General features: G+C 35.7%; 1 protein-coding gene across 1 annotated transcript in view; it reads right to left on the reverse strand.

Moving 5' to 3' along the window:
• The window catches only part of ASCC3 (activating signal cointegrator 1 complex subunit 3), a 262237-nt gene that overhangs the window by 179125 nt on the left and 66831 nt on the right, over positions 1-16281 (reverse strand). Inside the window, exons 9-10 of the mRNA XM_008153441.3 lie at positions 9572-9772; positions 8987-9127 (exon numbers count right to left, since the gene is read on the reverse strand). Coding sequence (XP_008151663.2) covers positions 8987-9127; positions 9572-9772 — 342 coding nt within the window. The remainder of the gene's footprint in view (positions 1-8986; positions 9128-9571; positions 9773-16281) is intronic.

Below are 16281 nucleotides of genomic sequence, written 5' to 3' on the forward strand. Positions count from 1 at the left end.
AAATTAAAAAGAGAAACCACATAAGTGTTAAAGAGGAGGTGACAAGAAATTGATGGGGGGAAAATCAATTAAGAACGAATAAATGGAAAGGTACTGCGTGTTAGTGAATTAGAAGAATTCATAGTTAAAATGTCAATACCACCAAAAGCCATCTATAGAATCAAAGCAATCCCTATCAATATTACAATGGCATCTTTTTAACAGAAGTAGAAAAAACATTCCTAAGATTTATATGGAACTACAAAAGACCCCAAATAGCCAAAGAAATCCTGAGAAAGAAGAAAAAAGCAAGAGGAATCACAGTTCCTGATTTCAAGTGAAGTATAAAGCAATAGTCATCAAAATAACAGTAGAAGCATGGAAACATGGAACAGACTAACGAATCTCAGAGGGAAAGGCGGAGGTGGGGCTAAAAGAGACTAACCAAAGAACTTACGTGCATATATGCATTGCCCATGAACACAGGCAATAGGGTGGAGAAGGCCTGGAATGGGTGGGAACCACATGGTGAGGAACAAAGGGGAATAAAGGGGGGAGACTTTTTGTAATACTCTCAACAATAAAGATTTTTTTAAAAATAAATGGCTGAGCCACAATGAGAAAAAACACAGTATGATACTGGTATAAAAAGACACACAGGCCCTGGCTGGTTTGGCTCAGTGGATGGAGCGTTGGCCTGGGGACTGGAGGGTCCCGGGTTCGATTCCAGTCAAGGGCACGTGCCCGGGTTGTGGGCTCGATCCCCAGTGGGGGGCGTGCAGGAGGCAGCCAGTCGATGATTCTCTCTCATCATTGATGTTTCTATCTCTCTCTCCCTCTCCCTTCCTCTCTGAAATCAATAAAAATATATTTGAAAAAAAAAAAAAGACACACAGGTAAATAGACCAATGTAACTGACAGCCCAGAAATCAAACCAAGTATATACAGTCAAATAATGTTTGATGGGGAGACAAGGATACTCAATGGATAAAAGACAGTCTTTTCAATAAATGGTGCTGGAATTATTAGATATTCAGATATAAAGACATGAAACTGGACCTATATCTTAAACCACTCACAAAATTAACTTAAAATAAATTAAAGACTTCAGTGTAAAACCTCAAATCATACAACTCCTAGAAGAAAACATAGGAATAAAGCTCCTTGATTTGGGTTTTGGTAATGATTTTCTGGATATGACATCTAAAGCACAAGCAACAAAGTAAAAAATAAACAAGTGGGACCACATCAAACTAAAAAGCTTCTGCACAACAAAAGAAAAAAAAAAACCCTATATATATCTTATAAGGGATTAATACCCAAAATATGTAAGGCCAACGGGTACATGAAATGATGCTCAGCACATTAGTCATTAGGGAAATGCAAATTAAAACCACAATGAGACTTCATCTCATGACTGTTAGAATGGCTGTCATCAAAAAGACCAGAGATAATGAATGCTGGCATGGATATGAAAGAAAGGGAACACTGCATGTTGGTGGGATTTTAAATTGGTACAGCCACTATAGAGAATAGTAGGGAGGACCCTCAAAAAATTAAGAGAACTGCCATATAATCTACCAATTCCACTTTCTGGAAATATAGAAGTTCTATATATTCCAACCTGGAACTGAGAAAACTCACAACTCGGAAAGCTAGAGTGCAGAACCTATCTCCAAATAAAGCAAAACACCTTATGAGAGCTTTCTCTAAGCAAAGTACTGAAGGGGGAAGCCCTGATAAACAGAACCTTTTGGACAACACCAGCCCAACACCATGAAGGAAAAAAGTGCTACCCCCAACCTCACTGCGCACTGAGACTGGCACCAGGGACATGAGTGAACAGGGTTAATTAGGAACCAGAGTCTCATAACATATCGAAAAAGTCTAAGATACAAGTGAAAATATCTTACAAAACCAATAACCAGAAAAATCTCAACACAGATGAGAAAAGATATGCCAACAGATGTCATCGCTGAGATTATAAAGCTGCTGGAATTACCTGACAAGACTTTGAAAGCAACTATCATAAAAATCCCTTAAGGAACAATTTCAAACACACTTGAAACAAATGAAAATAAATAAATAAATAAATAAATTAATTAATTAAATAGTTTCAGCAAATAAACAGAAGATAAAGAAAAACAAAATAGAAAGTTTGTAACTACAAAATACATGTTAAATTAAAAACTCCCAAATTTAACAAAAGAAATAAACCTACAGGTTCTAGAAGCTGAATAAACACTAAATATGATAAAGACATCTACAACTAGATACACCATAATAAAACTTCTGGAAAGTAAAAACAAAGACAGAATCTTGAAAAGAGACTGAGAGGAACCAAAAACATATTATCTATAGGGGGAAAATAATTTAATGGCAGTGGATATTACTTCAGAAACCTTAGGGGCTAGGAAAAAATGGCACATTTTTTAAGTCCTAAAAGAAAAAAACTGACAACCGACAAATCCATATCTAGCAAAAATATCCTTTAGGAATGGAGATAAAATAAAGACATTTCAGATTTTATACAGAAAGGTAGCAATATTAATTAAACATATGCATAGATATTCAGATAAAACTGCAACCTGAGCATATGGGATTTCTAACCAATTTCCCCATCTCCCCTTTGTCTTATCCCCCACCACGCCCCTAAGCATATACATATTCTTTTTGAAAAATTGATAAAATATATACCACAGGAAAAACCTAATTGAGAAAGGAGTAAATAAGGGCAGTGTGACATTAACACTGCGCATGACATGAACACTTGATATGCATCACACACACCCTCTAAGGTTGCTAGAGCTCTAATCTAGCAGAATAACAAAATAGACATTCAGGGTGCCCTTTGCTGTTTCCTGGGCCTGAAAGAGGGGAACAGAATCTTACTCCATCCTCAATTAAAATAGAAACAAAAATAAAACTTGAAATAACCCATCTCAACTCCCAATGCTGCACAGATAAACCCTGCCCAGGATAAGAATGAGCAAACAAATATAAGAGGAAAAGAATGTTAGAACTTAGAGCAAATGCTATGCTTTGATACAAAGTTACTGTCAGGACAGGAGAAATCTTTTCTAAAATTTCTGACCAGTATTTTCACTGAGGTTCAAAGGAACACTGCATTTGTGATATTAGGAAGGAATGCAGAAGGGGTCATCTGAGTTGAGGAAAGAGAAGGTATAAGGAAAAGGTATGAGGAATTACTCAATGGAACAACTAAAAAACACAATGAATATTTTAAAGTAATAATTCTTCATAAAGAGTACATTTGGGAGAAGTTTGAAATTAATGGCAGATGTAGAATAAAAAGTAAGCGGAAAGAGGTGGGTGTTTTCACTGATGAGAAACTTACTAAGTTGTTCAAAGTTGCTTTTCAGTTGAGCATCAAAGAGTTATTCTCCTGACAATAAATCATAGAATTATATAATTCTATCTTGTAAAAGAAAATTTTACATTCAAACCTCAATAAAATCATAACTCTTACTAGACCTGACAGTCCCTAGTGAACCACAAAACAGATCATGTTCCATATTATACTTAATTAAACAAGATTCTTAACAAGCTCAGTAGTTGGACTTAATTCAAGAAGCAATAAAGAATAAGTGAAAGTTTATGAGCAAGGGAATAATATGATCAGGACAGCATGACAGAGAATTTGCCTTCCCATATTAAAAAAAAAAAAAAAAAAAGATAAACTAACATCTCTGAAAACATTTTTGAAAAATGACAGAAAAAATTTAAGATGATATTTGTATCAATTATTGGGATATTTATTTACCAAAAAATATAAAATGGGAATCATGAAAGGCTATTTAAAATTTAAAAAGTGGAACATAGTAGGGAAAGCAGGGAGTTAAAACTTCAAAAATAAAAGTCAAGTATGTCTGTACTCCCACGTGCTCAGCAGTCCTCCTGCTGTGCTCTCTCTGTAACCAATCAAAGGCAGTGATGCAGTAGTCTATTCATCTGTGCAAATATGTAGAAAGATAAGGTGCGAATATGTAGAAAGATCTCATTTCAGGTCTACAAAAAATTAGCATCACTGGCAGTAGGGCTACTTCAGCGGAGAATAAAGAGCATCACAATCTAGAAGAGCATCACAATTTATAAACTCTTATTGAGGGCAAGCACATGGCTCCTGCCCTTGCAGAGTTAACAAATATTCACAAAGGATACAGAGCAGGTCTAGAAAAGTACATAGATGAGCAAATGGGGAAAAAGGGATACTCATAAACCTTTTGAAAATTTAATTTGTAAATCAAGGTAGATTTTAATGAGTTTGACTTTTTGGATTTATAAAATGGAGACACTACTCAATAAGGTTCTAGTACTGACTGAGGATGCATATACACATAGCACAGTGCCTGGATCATTTGAATTCAAATGCTACCTGCCTTTCCATAAATATTCTTTCGTTAGTATCAATACACAGATACAGTATAAGAGCAATCAAGATTTTATTTGAGAGAGAGTGGTCCAGATTTCTAAGACCACACAGGATGCAAAAGTATTGACTTTGTGGACAAGGTAATCTACACTAATAAAAGAGAAAGTTGCAAATTGACCGTCACTTCGCAACACCCACCAGCCAATCAGAAGTGAGTATGCAAATTAACCTGCCAAAGTTGGAAGGTTAATTTGCATATGCAGGCGCCGAGCGGCCAGGGTGGCTGCTTGTGCATGCACCAGCTCCAAGCACCCTACATCCCGGGGACAGGCGTCCTCAGGAGCCAGGCCGCTCTGAGCCTGTAGGCCCACGTGTAGGCCCGGAGCGGCCGGGGTCCCGGAACGCCCCTGGCCATTCAGGGCCTATGCACGCAGGCGCCAAGCGGCCGGGGGCAGGGTGGGAACATCCCCGTGACCCAGGCGCTCCAAGCCGGCATGCAAGCAAGCGGCTGGGGGCGGAGCGGGAACGATCCCCACAGTGAGCGAGCAGACAGCAGGGCCCTGCTTGTCCCTGGCCAGGGCAGCAAGGGGCAAGCAGTCCCCCGCAGGACCCCCACAGAGAGCAGACACCAGAGCCCTTCTTGCCCCTGCGGCGGCGAGCCAGAGAGCAGACAGCAGGACCCTGCTTGCCTCTGGCCCCGGAGGTGAAGGGCAAGCAGGTCCCCACAGAGAGCAGATACCAGGGCCTGCAGTGGCATCAAGCAGGTAGGTCCGCAGAGAGCAGAGAACCATGGGGAGCAGGCCTAAGCCATCAGTAGGACATCCCCTGAGGGCTCCCAGATTGGAGAGGGAGCAGGTCGGGCTGAGGGACCCACCTCTCTTCCCCACCACCCCGGGCACAAATTTCATGAACTGGGCCCCTAGTACTTTATAAATATAAATGAGTGTTGCTGCTATAAGACACAGGCAAAAGAAAATAAAAGTACTCACAGTGTTCATACAGAGTTTTGAAGAGTAGGTAAGATATGAACAAATGTCATTAAATAAAGGAAGGCATCATAAAAAAAAAGAAAATGTCTGAGGAAACTTACTAAATTAGAGAAAATGTTATTTGAGTATTGTTATCTTAGAAAAAGCAAAAATGGTCTGGTCATAATTTTGTATTGGAAAGTAGTTTGGATATAAGGTGGAAAACTAGGCTGCATGTAGATTGTGGCAAATCCAATGCCATGTATAAGGCGCTTTCCCGTGCAATAATGGTTCTCAAAACATTTTAATTTGGGGACTCCTTTGCACTCTTAAAAATTACTGAGACCCCAAAGAGCTTTTGTTCCTGTGGGTTATATCTATGAATATTTCTTATGTTAGAAATTCAAACTCAGGAATTTTTACAACACAAGAACGTAAAGTACTGATTCCATTAGCTGTCAGTAACACAATCATACATTATGCAGCCCCTGGACTACATAAGACTAAATACTTGTCATTATGCAAGTGAAAGAAAATAACATCATAATATTAATATGAATATTGGTTTTAATCTTGTGGACCCCCTGAAAGAGTCTTAGCAATCCCTAGGTGAACCCATGCCACATTTTGAGAGCCTCTGCTCTACAGCAAAGGGAATGACAAAATCAATGCAGGGTTTTTTAGACAAGTCTTTTAATAGTGTGCAGAAAGACTAAAGCAGAAACATACAGAGGAAGGGCCCTGGATTTGACATAACAGTGAGATAAGATTGCCAAAGCCAAACTTATCATTTACAATAAATTTCTTAATGCTATTTTTTTTTTATCTCCAAGCAATAAAAGAGGAATAATGTGACTTAATTTCTTCCCTAAACTTCATTGTAGTCACCAGGATACAAAATTCATTTTTTTAAGTAAGATACAGCATAAGCATGGTCTCAGGTGCTCTAGACTGGTTCCAATTTCAGGAAATTTAACTGTTAATAGAGATAATTGGTAAAATATCAGATTTTGATTTAATGCATAAGCCTTTACCAAGACATTATAAAAGTAAAATCACACACTAAAAAAATTATCTAACAGTCCATGTCCTGCCTGAGGTGTAGTTTTTGAGATTTGATCTCTGCAAGTACATGTTCAGAGCTCCTGGGAGCAGCCTCGGAACCTAGCATATATAACGCCACTTTATGAAAATATGATCAAGCTTTCAAAACCAAATGTTTCCCTAAATAAGAAAACTGGACATAATATTGGACTGTGCTATACAAATGTGTAAAACTCCCTTCTCTTTATTGTACAAACTTAAAATTTTAAACATGAGTCAGGTCATTGTGTTAGGTGCACAAATTATGTAAAAAGAACCAACATTTGTTAGAGAAAGTTACTCTATGTAAAAATATAGTTTAACGAAATCAAATTTAGAATGCTTCAAGGAAAAAGCTAAATGATATCTAATCTCTCAAATTTCATAGAGAATATTACAAATTTAATCATATATCAAAGACTAGAGAAAGTCCTTTTAATTAAAAGGCACTTTAAGAAATTATTAAAATAGCTCCAGGCAGGTGATACTAAACTAATGATGATAAAAGGCATTATGCATTTAATATATCAAATATAATTATTGGTTTTTAGAAAAATTAATTTAGAATAATAAGATTCTACAAAAATGTTATGGGGTAAAATGCATGGGTTTGGATCAACTTTAAAAAAATTATCTATGAAAGGCAACTGGTAAAATTGACACAAATATCGATTATAATGCACTCATCTTTATTAACCCCAAAATACATTTAACTGGAACCTGGTTTTTTTTTTGTCACGTGGTTCAGTGTACCTGTTATCTGTGGGTTGAATGGTAACACCCAAAAAGATATTCACCCAGAAATTGAATGTAACCTTATTTGGAAAAAAGGCTCTTTGCAGATATAAACAAGGTAAAACATCTTTTTTTTTTCTTTTTTTTACCTATTTTACAGACTTTTATTGATATCAAATAAAAGCTATAAAACAGAACTTTAATATGACATTCCATAAACCAAAGGTACAAAATCATGGGAAGGGTCCCGTCCCGATTTCCATTGAAACTACACAGCACAGGAAACAGTCTCACCTCAGGACAATAGGCACTGCTTCAAATCTGCAGACCACACAGGTGGCCCTGCCCCAGGTTCCCCAAGGCAGACAGGTGCACACCTGATCAGATTCATTACATAGCTCCCTATTTCCATTAGACTTTAAGGACAATTATTGCAACTTATCTTAATTTTACATACAATGGATGAAAATTTCTAAAAATGTACTTCTCTTAAAACAAGGTAAAACATTTTGAGATGTATTCATATTGGATTTGGAAAAGGCCTAAATCCAATGAATAGTGTTCTTAGAAGAGAAGAGTAGGGGAAAGGACACCCAGGGAAGAAAGCCATGTGAAGACAGAGGCAGAGATTGGAGGGATGTGTCTACAGACAAGGAATGCCAAGAATTGCCAGCAGCCACCAGAAACTGAGAGAGAGATGTGGAGAAAAGTACTCTATCAGAGCCTCCAGAAGAAACTAACCCTGCTGATACTTTGACTTCAGACTTCTGACCTCCAGCATTGTGAGAGCTAAGTTTGTGTTAATTTAAGTTTCTCAGCTTGTAGTAATTTGTTATGGCAGCCCAAGGAAACATTTAATACACCTTCCAATCACATTTTAAATCAATGTTCATTCAATGTTCCAAAAGCTATTATCATCTATTTTCTATCAAACTTCCCTAAATTACCCCATTAATATTTGATCATTTGCCATTTTATTTATTAAAAGCACTATAAACATCACCTTACTTACATGTTGCATCCATTAATGATAATCTAGTTGTATATCTAACATAGTTTTTGCCTACTCAGTCATAAGATCCTTGAGGGCAGAAACTGTGAATCTTAAATGTTTTTTGCTGTCATGCATGTCACCTAATGGAGTGCTATAACCATAGCATGATTAAGTAACTTCCTATGTGATGAAATAAAAAATGACTAAAAACTTTTCCTTTAATTAAATAATCCTTATGGAATGTTTTAGGAGACTAGGGGAATCATTTAAATACCTACATATTATTCTGCTCTTACAACTGAAGTCTGTCTTATCCTTACTCCCTTTTGTTTCAAAAGAACAACATTTATTGTCAATGGACTTAAAATCTATACCAGGAATCTAACTCAAGATATAGCAAAAATCGCAGTTAGAAGCAATACCATAAAACGAAGCCCCTGCCGAAACCGGTTTGGCTCAGTGGATAGAGCATCGGCCTGCGGACTCAAGGGTCCCGGGTTCGATTCCGGTCAAGGGCATGTACCTTGGTTGCGGGCACATCCCCAGTAGGGGGTGTGCAAGAGGCAGCTGATCGATGTTTCTCTCTCATCGATGTTTCTAACTCTCTATCCCTCTCCTTCCTCTCTGTAAAAAATCAATAAAATATATTTAAAAAAAAAAAAAAAAAAACGAAGCCCCACCATAAACCTCTTTTGTAGAAGACGTGGTTATAAATAAAATTCATTAAATTATGTATTATGTTTTATAGTTACTTCAGATATAGCCATTTAGCAATTTTCACAATTATCTGGAAAAAAAAGAAAGATATTTTAAAAATGTAAGTATGCAACATACCTGAGTTCGTAAAATTTCACTTTTTGACAACTGCATATCACCAGTCAACTCTTTCACAACGAGGCCCAGTGGCTGTAGACGTTTGCTGAAGTAATTTGTCATTTCAGCTGCCAAGGCCTTCATTGGAGCAACATACACAATCTGTACCAAAGAAACACTAGCTTGACAAATGAGCAAAAACTACAATGTCATTTGTTTTATAGTAGTCAATACAAGTCATAATTTATTGCAAAATATGATTCTAGCCACTTCTAGTGAAAAATCTTAATAGTGATATATGAAAAGTACTTACCTTTGTTGGATAAGTATACAGCTATGTAAAAGACAATGGAATTTTTTTATATAGCCTTATCACTTGGAAAATTGTTTCTGCTTCAAAGCTAAATGTATTTTCATAGATTTTCACAGGAGTAGTAGGATTTTCATAACACAAACAGAGACTGCCTTAATCAAGCAGCATTCTTTATGTGATTTCATGTACAATAATCCTAAAAGACTTACGAATTTTATATAACATGTACAACGACCAAATAATTTTTAGTTTTCCAATTTAAAAAGCTATTATCTGGCTTGTTGATTTCCTACCTTAAATTCATTCTTTTTGATAACACCTTGTTGAAAATGTTGTCGAATTTCATGCAAAACTGTAAGCATTGCAATGTTGGTCTTTCCAGCTCCAGTGGGGGCACAAATCAGCATGTTCTCATTGGTGTTGTAGGCAGTCTCAAACACAATTGATTGAATTCTATTGAGTCTCTTCATTCCTTTAAAAGCCAGCTGACCAATCTAAAAAAGACATGACCCATTATAAATAACTAGTAGCCCTGCGCACGAATCCGTGCTCCAGTAGCTCTCTGCGGGGCCTGGCCGCTCCACGCCTGCTGCCCAGAGGCCCATCCACGGCCAGGCGCGGAACGCTTGCCTTGTCGCCGGGGCAACGACGCAAGTGTCTCCCCCCTCACCACCACCCCGGCTGCTCCATGCCCACTGCCCAGAGGCACTCCGTGGCTGGGGTGGAATGCTTGCCTCGTCGCAGTGGCAACGAAGCAAGCATTCCGCCAGGCCGCTCACACTGCCCGTTTTCAGCGGCCGCCCCCCTGAGACTGGGGGACTCTGGCGGGGCTGAGAGGACTGGGCGCCACCATCTTGTGGCTATGGGTGCCACCATCTTTGTGACGGAGTGATGGTTAATTTGCATATTACCCTTTATTTGGATAGGATAATGTGATGGACCCATATAAAACAGTAAATGCAAACATTTACTTACCTTGATTAAAAAAAAAATAACACACAAATGACTAAATTGTTCAGTCTCTCAATGTGTCCTATATTTAAATGAAAGTATGGGCAATTGAGAGCAATTCACAACTATTATACAATTCTAATAATGCATTTGGGAATTGCAACTCACTAAATCTGAAAACGATATGATAATGGATCTATACCTGTATCTTTGTACACAATCTAAGTATAAAACAATGATAAGTTAATAAGGTAAGGAAACAAAATTAAACATAGCTATCTTTTGAATATATATGATGATATTCTAGTTTATTTATATTGAAGATGATTAATGAATGTGCAAACCAGAAACTTCCTGGTGATATAAATCAATGAAAATTTCTGTTTCAATATCTTATGGATTATTTTTAAAAACTTTTTGAAAAGGCAGCTACAATTATAGGAATAACAGCTACAGATTACATTTATTCAGAGCTTACACTACAACATACACAATTGTAAGCACTTTGATATAGTCCTTAATTCATTATGAGAACAATTCTATGGTATAAGTACTATTGTTAATGTTGTTTTAATAGAGAAAAAAATTAAGACAGCGTGTGCCCTAAACAGGATCCTTTAAAATGTAAACCCTTGTTATCTTTCACCACTGCTATTCTATGTACAATGCTCTGACATCCTTTGTGATTTTGCACCATCTATAATGTCTTTCCTAACACTAACAAAGGCATCATCATTACTCAACTTCAAGTTCTACTGTAATCTCTGGCCGTCTCTAATTCCTTAAGCAATTATTACATTTACTTATTTATACTTTGCCATATTTAAAATGATTTAAGAAACTTCCATTTCTTTTAGCAGCTAGACATTCATACAACCCTGTTTTTATATTGTGATTATGACCCTTAACCACAAATATTGAAATGATTTGTTTATATGTATATATGGCCCACTGGATTGAAACTAAGGATTCATTTTTATTACTCTTTATATTTCCCTGGTACCTAACCAATTGCTGGGAACAAATAAACCTGTAAATAAATTTTTATTGACTAATAAATAAATTGAATGAATGAAGGGGAAAGTCTTAAAAAGATATGCACTGCATACTTATCATCCTCTACAGAAAGAGTAAACTAGAATTAACCAAAATACGTATATAGCAGTTCAAAACAAAACTATATCCAACCATAAATTAAAAATTTACTTCTTGAGTCTATCAAAGAGCTACACAGTGTCCCCCAGATAACTGGGAATTGATAGGAGCTCAGTGCTGCTGCAGGTGAAAAGAGCTTATTAATGAAAATTTAGAACCTGGGACATATGCTAATAAGGATAGTATCATGTCAGAGAGGGTGCTTTGGACTCATAGAAAACAAACTGTAAGTCTTTTACAAAAGGAGGGATTTATTATCTCACAAAATGAAAGCTTAGCAGAAAGGCAGTTTCAGTGTTGTTTAATTTAGTGGTTCCACAATGATATCAAGACCCCAGTTTCTGTTTCGTTATTCTCAACATGTTGGCCTTTTCCTCGGTTTATCTCCTCATGGTTGCAAGATAGCTGCTGATGCCCCAGTCAGCACTTACTTTTTTTGAGAGAAAGTTTCTCAATTTGCCTCTTATCAGGGAGGAAAACTTTTTATGAAGATCCTTAGCAGACTTCCGCTCACAAATCATTGGGCAGAATTATGTTGCATGTTGATTCCTAAAACAATGACTGATTTGAAAAATAGAATTACTATGATTGGATTAGATGAAGTTTCACCCCCTAGACATTTGAAGGGGCGTCTTCACTGAGTATAGGTCATATGAAGAGTGATCAAGATGAGGATTCAATTAACAATGAAGAAGTGGGGCAAAGCATTGTAGGGTGGGCAACTAATACTGTCTATTACAAGCACTGTATATTTGTTTTTTTTTTTTTTTTTTTAAAGGAGCGGAGTTCAGTATTTTTTTTTTTTAATATTTTTATTGAGGTATTATATGTGTACATATCTTACTGTTACCCCCCCCCCCACCCCACACCCACACATGCCCTCCCCCCCCAGAGTTTTGCGTCCATTGTTTATGCTTATATGCATGCATACAAGTCCTTCGTTTGATTTCATAACTCCCCCACCTTTCCCAAACTTTCCCCCTGTACTTTGAAAGTCTGTTTGATGCTTTACTGTCTCTGTATTAATCATCATTTTCCATGCCGCCACATCAGCCTTAGCAGAACCAGATATTCTGAAGTCCACGTGGTCATAAACGCCAACCTCAGTTGTGGTGAAAAAAGGTTTTGAGGCTCTTTGGTTCACCAGTTAAAGAGTCTCTATTTCCCCTCAGCCACCTACAATCTGCCTACAGTGAGGTGTCTCATTGATTGTAAGAGGGGCCACATACACTGCTCCTGTAGCCACAGGCAAAGGGGCATCAGGAACTTAAAAAAAAATAGAACTATGAAATCGTTTGACAGAAAAGAGATTTGTCCTAAAAAAAATGGCTATGACTTTGAGTTTTTATTCTTATAAACTAAAATACAATATGTCTGTGCACAAATTATATGGAGAGATGAAAACATTGTGGACAGACAAAAATACTATATCCAGATACAGATGTTTTATAAATTGGAAGAAGAGCATTTTATTCTATTAAATGATTTATCATAAATTATCTTTTTATAGAAGAGATTTAAAATGTTGTTAAAGGTCTAAAGTGTCAACTAAGACATGCTTGTTATATAATAAAATCTTTCGAAAGAAAAAAAAAATAAAAAAAATAAATAAATAAAAATTTACTTCTTACATTCTTAAAGATAACAGTTCAAGCAAGAAGTAGACTAAAACCTTAGAAGAATATCCTGACAAAAAAACCTATTTTATATGGAAGTTTACAACACTGTATTAAAGTCGACTCATAACTATTATTATACAAAGGATATATCCACTTAAGCATTCATTTTCTTAACAAAAGTTAGAGAGTGTCTAAAATGAGCCATACAATGTATTAGTTGTGATATTTTTTAAAAAGTGTGTTAGAATTTATATTACATCATTTTAATTTTCTATAGTAAAGATAAACTATGTGCTGAGGTATCCAAGGGAAAAGTCACTAAGAAGAATGCCATTTCAGGTAGAAGAAAAAAATATTAAACACCTAGAGGTAGTTAAATGTTAGTAGTGGTGTGATAGAGATAGGAAAGTTGGCCATGACCAAACTATGAAGACCAGACTACATAGAGAATCCTCTAGAAACCTCTGAAGTTTTTCCTAAAAGACAATATAAAGAAATTAGCAAAGGAAACCGAGGCCTCAAGAAGTTAAATAACAGTCCACCCAAGTCCACACTGCTAACTGTGGAAGAAATGGGACCTGAACTGTTTGTCTTATTTCCAAATACAAACCACCATCAGATTTATTGTTTAAAATAATATATTACACAATGATTTATTTTTCTAGTCAATTAGTGTCTACATTCATTTCCAAAAAACTGTGGCAAAAGAATACTTAAAATATACTTGCACATATACAGTCTGTTAAAGAAACAGCAAGTTACAAAACAAAATAAAAAAAAAACTCCAAAAATTTATAAATGATTTCTAACAGCTCATGGTCTACCCTCTTTCCCAAAGAGTTTATTTTTGTTTCTCATTTTGAATTTATGAAAATTAATGAAATAATTGTCATCATTAAACTTGTTGGTGAAAAAATAAAAGAAATGTGTAAGGACAATTGGAAAAATATTTTAAAATTATCACTAGAGGACTAGTATATTTCTAATTGTGTCTGAGAGCTAGCTACTAGAACATGAGATAATTAAGTTAAAGCTCATTATGCATAAGGGATTTCTTCTATTTGAATAATATTCAAATTATATTCACAAATACCTTAAAACAAAAGAGAGCATGGTTATATCAAAACTATTTTACTCCAATTTTAAAGTATGTAATAATAATATTCAGTTTTATTTATAATGTCTAATTAAATGGTGCTAACAAGCATTGCTTCCAAACATTTGTTATTCCTCGAATAAAAGAAATATGTGTTGATTTTATGCATTAATGAATGCATAATGTTAAACTGCAACTATTTTTCTAAGCATTTTAGGATTTGCTTTTATTCCAAAAACTGTGTGTCTCATGGTTCATTTATCATAAAGGTTTCATGTTTGGCCCAGATAGTCATTCTAAACATATATAATTTTCACTTTTAATTGGTCTTAACTAAGCATTTTCAAAATATGCCATAATCAGCAGATCAAAAGTATTTTAAATGTTAAAGCTTCCTCCTAAATCCACTTGTCTATATATATTTTGAATTCATCAGACTACGACTAGTAGTGGATCACCACTGTCCAACAGAAACATATGGCATGACTCCTAAGGTAATTAATTCCATAGAAAATATGTATCTAACATCTCTTATCAAAGACTGGCTACATAGGCTGCTCTCAAGTGCACAGTGTACTTTTCAAAATAATCGGATGCTATTTACCTGGAAGACCAACCATGTACCCTAAACATACTTGGTTAATTGTTTATAATAATCAAATATAAGTACTTATGCATCCAGTAAATTAAAAAGCATTAACAAGGTATCAAAACAGTGCCATACCTTCCAATCTAGTATAAAAATCAGATGCTTAAGTTTAAAACATTCTCACAGTAAACATTACAATTTCAGCATATATATTTAGAAAAAATAATACAGATACCCAAGATATACACTGTATAACTTTAATAGTTTAAGTTTCCTCTGGATGCATGTGGTTTAGGTACAAAGTTTGAGAGATGATTACAACTCAGTGAATATGATTAGCACACTCAATCCAAGCTCTATATGCTAGAATCTCATATCTCTAATATTCTTCACAAACCATGCTCCAAACCATAAATCACTTAACAGCCATGGGATTAAAAAAAACAACAATTTACATGAACACCTTCCTTAACATCCTTGAGTATTCACTAAGTAATTAGTGGAGAGAGAGAGATAGGAGGATACACACTATATTTCTGAGGTACAACCAACGATTTGATGATGAGCTGAAAGTGAGAGAGTGGAAAGAAGTGAGATATATCAAAGATGACCTTTTTTTCCTTGAGTAGATGGGTGGCAGTTCTATTTATGATGTAAGAAAAGCTAAAAGGACAGACTGAGAGAGGAAAAAAAACATTCTATTTGAAAGGCCCATTACATGTCCAAGGTGATATTTCAAATAGGCAATTGCATCTTACTTTGGGAGGTCAAGGATTTTTTTTTTTTTTTTTTTTTTTATATTTTTATTGAGGTATTATATGTGTACATATCTTACTATTACCCCCCCCACCCCACACCCACACATGCCCTCCCCCCCCAGAGTTTTGCGTCCATTGTTTATGCTTATATGCATGCATACAAGTCCTTCGTTTGATTTCATAACTCCCCCACCTTTCCCAAACTTTCCCCCTGTACTTTGAAAGTCTGTTTGATGCTTTACTATCTCTGTATCAAGGATTTTTAAAAATTGCATTTTCAGAGAGGTACAATAGTTACATAGTCACAGCAGTCTTTAACTAAAAATGAACACTCCACTAAGAATAATGGAAGACCAAACATCAGACACCTTATTGGTAGGGAAATCTTAATTACTGGGACTACATATTAAAAAATAAACTAGTCCCACTAAAAACAAAAAAACACACACCAAAAAACAGAATGTTTAAAAAACTTTAAACATTCTTAGTGTGGATTGCCACTGTCCAACAGAAATATAATGCAAGCCAAATAAGTACATTTAAAATTTTGATGAGAAACATTATAAAACATTTTTAAGTGAAATTAATGTATATAAAATATTGTTTTAATATGCATCAATAAATTAATAATGAAACACTCTGTATTATTTATTCATATTAAGTCTGAGAAAGTCGTATATTTTTACACTCAGAGCACTTCTCAACCCAGACTGACCATATTTCAAATGCTCAACAGCCACATGTGGCTAGTGATGACCGTGCTAAACAGTGCAGCTCTAGACAGCACCCAGATTCCTTACATAGTGTTTCAAAACTGATTACTATACTGTGCGAA

The sequence above is a fragment of the Eptesicus fuscus genome, chromosome 10, assembly GCF_027574615.1.
Source record: "Eptesicus fuscus isolate TK198812 chromosome 10, DD_ASM_mEF_20220401, whole genome shotgun sequence".
In the NCBI taxonomy this organism is placed as follows: domain Eukaryota; kingdom Metazoa; phylum Chordata; class Mammalia; order Chiroptera; family Vespertilionidae; genus Eptesicus; species Eptesicus fuscus.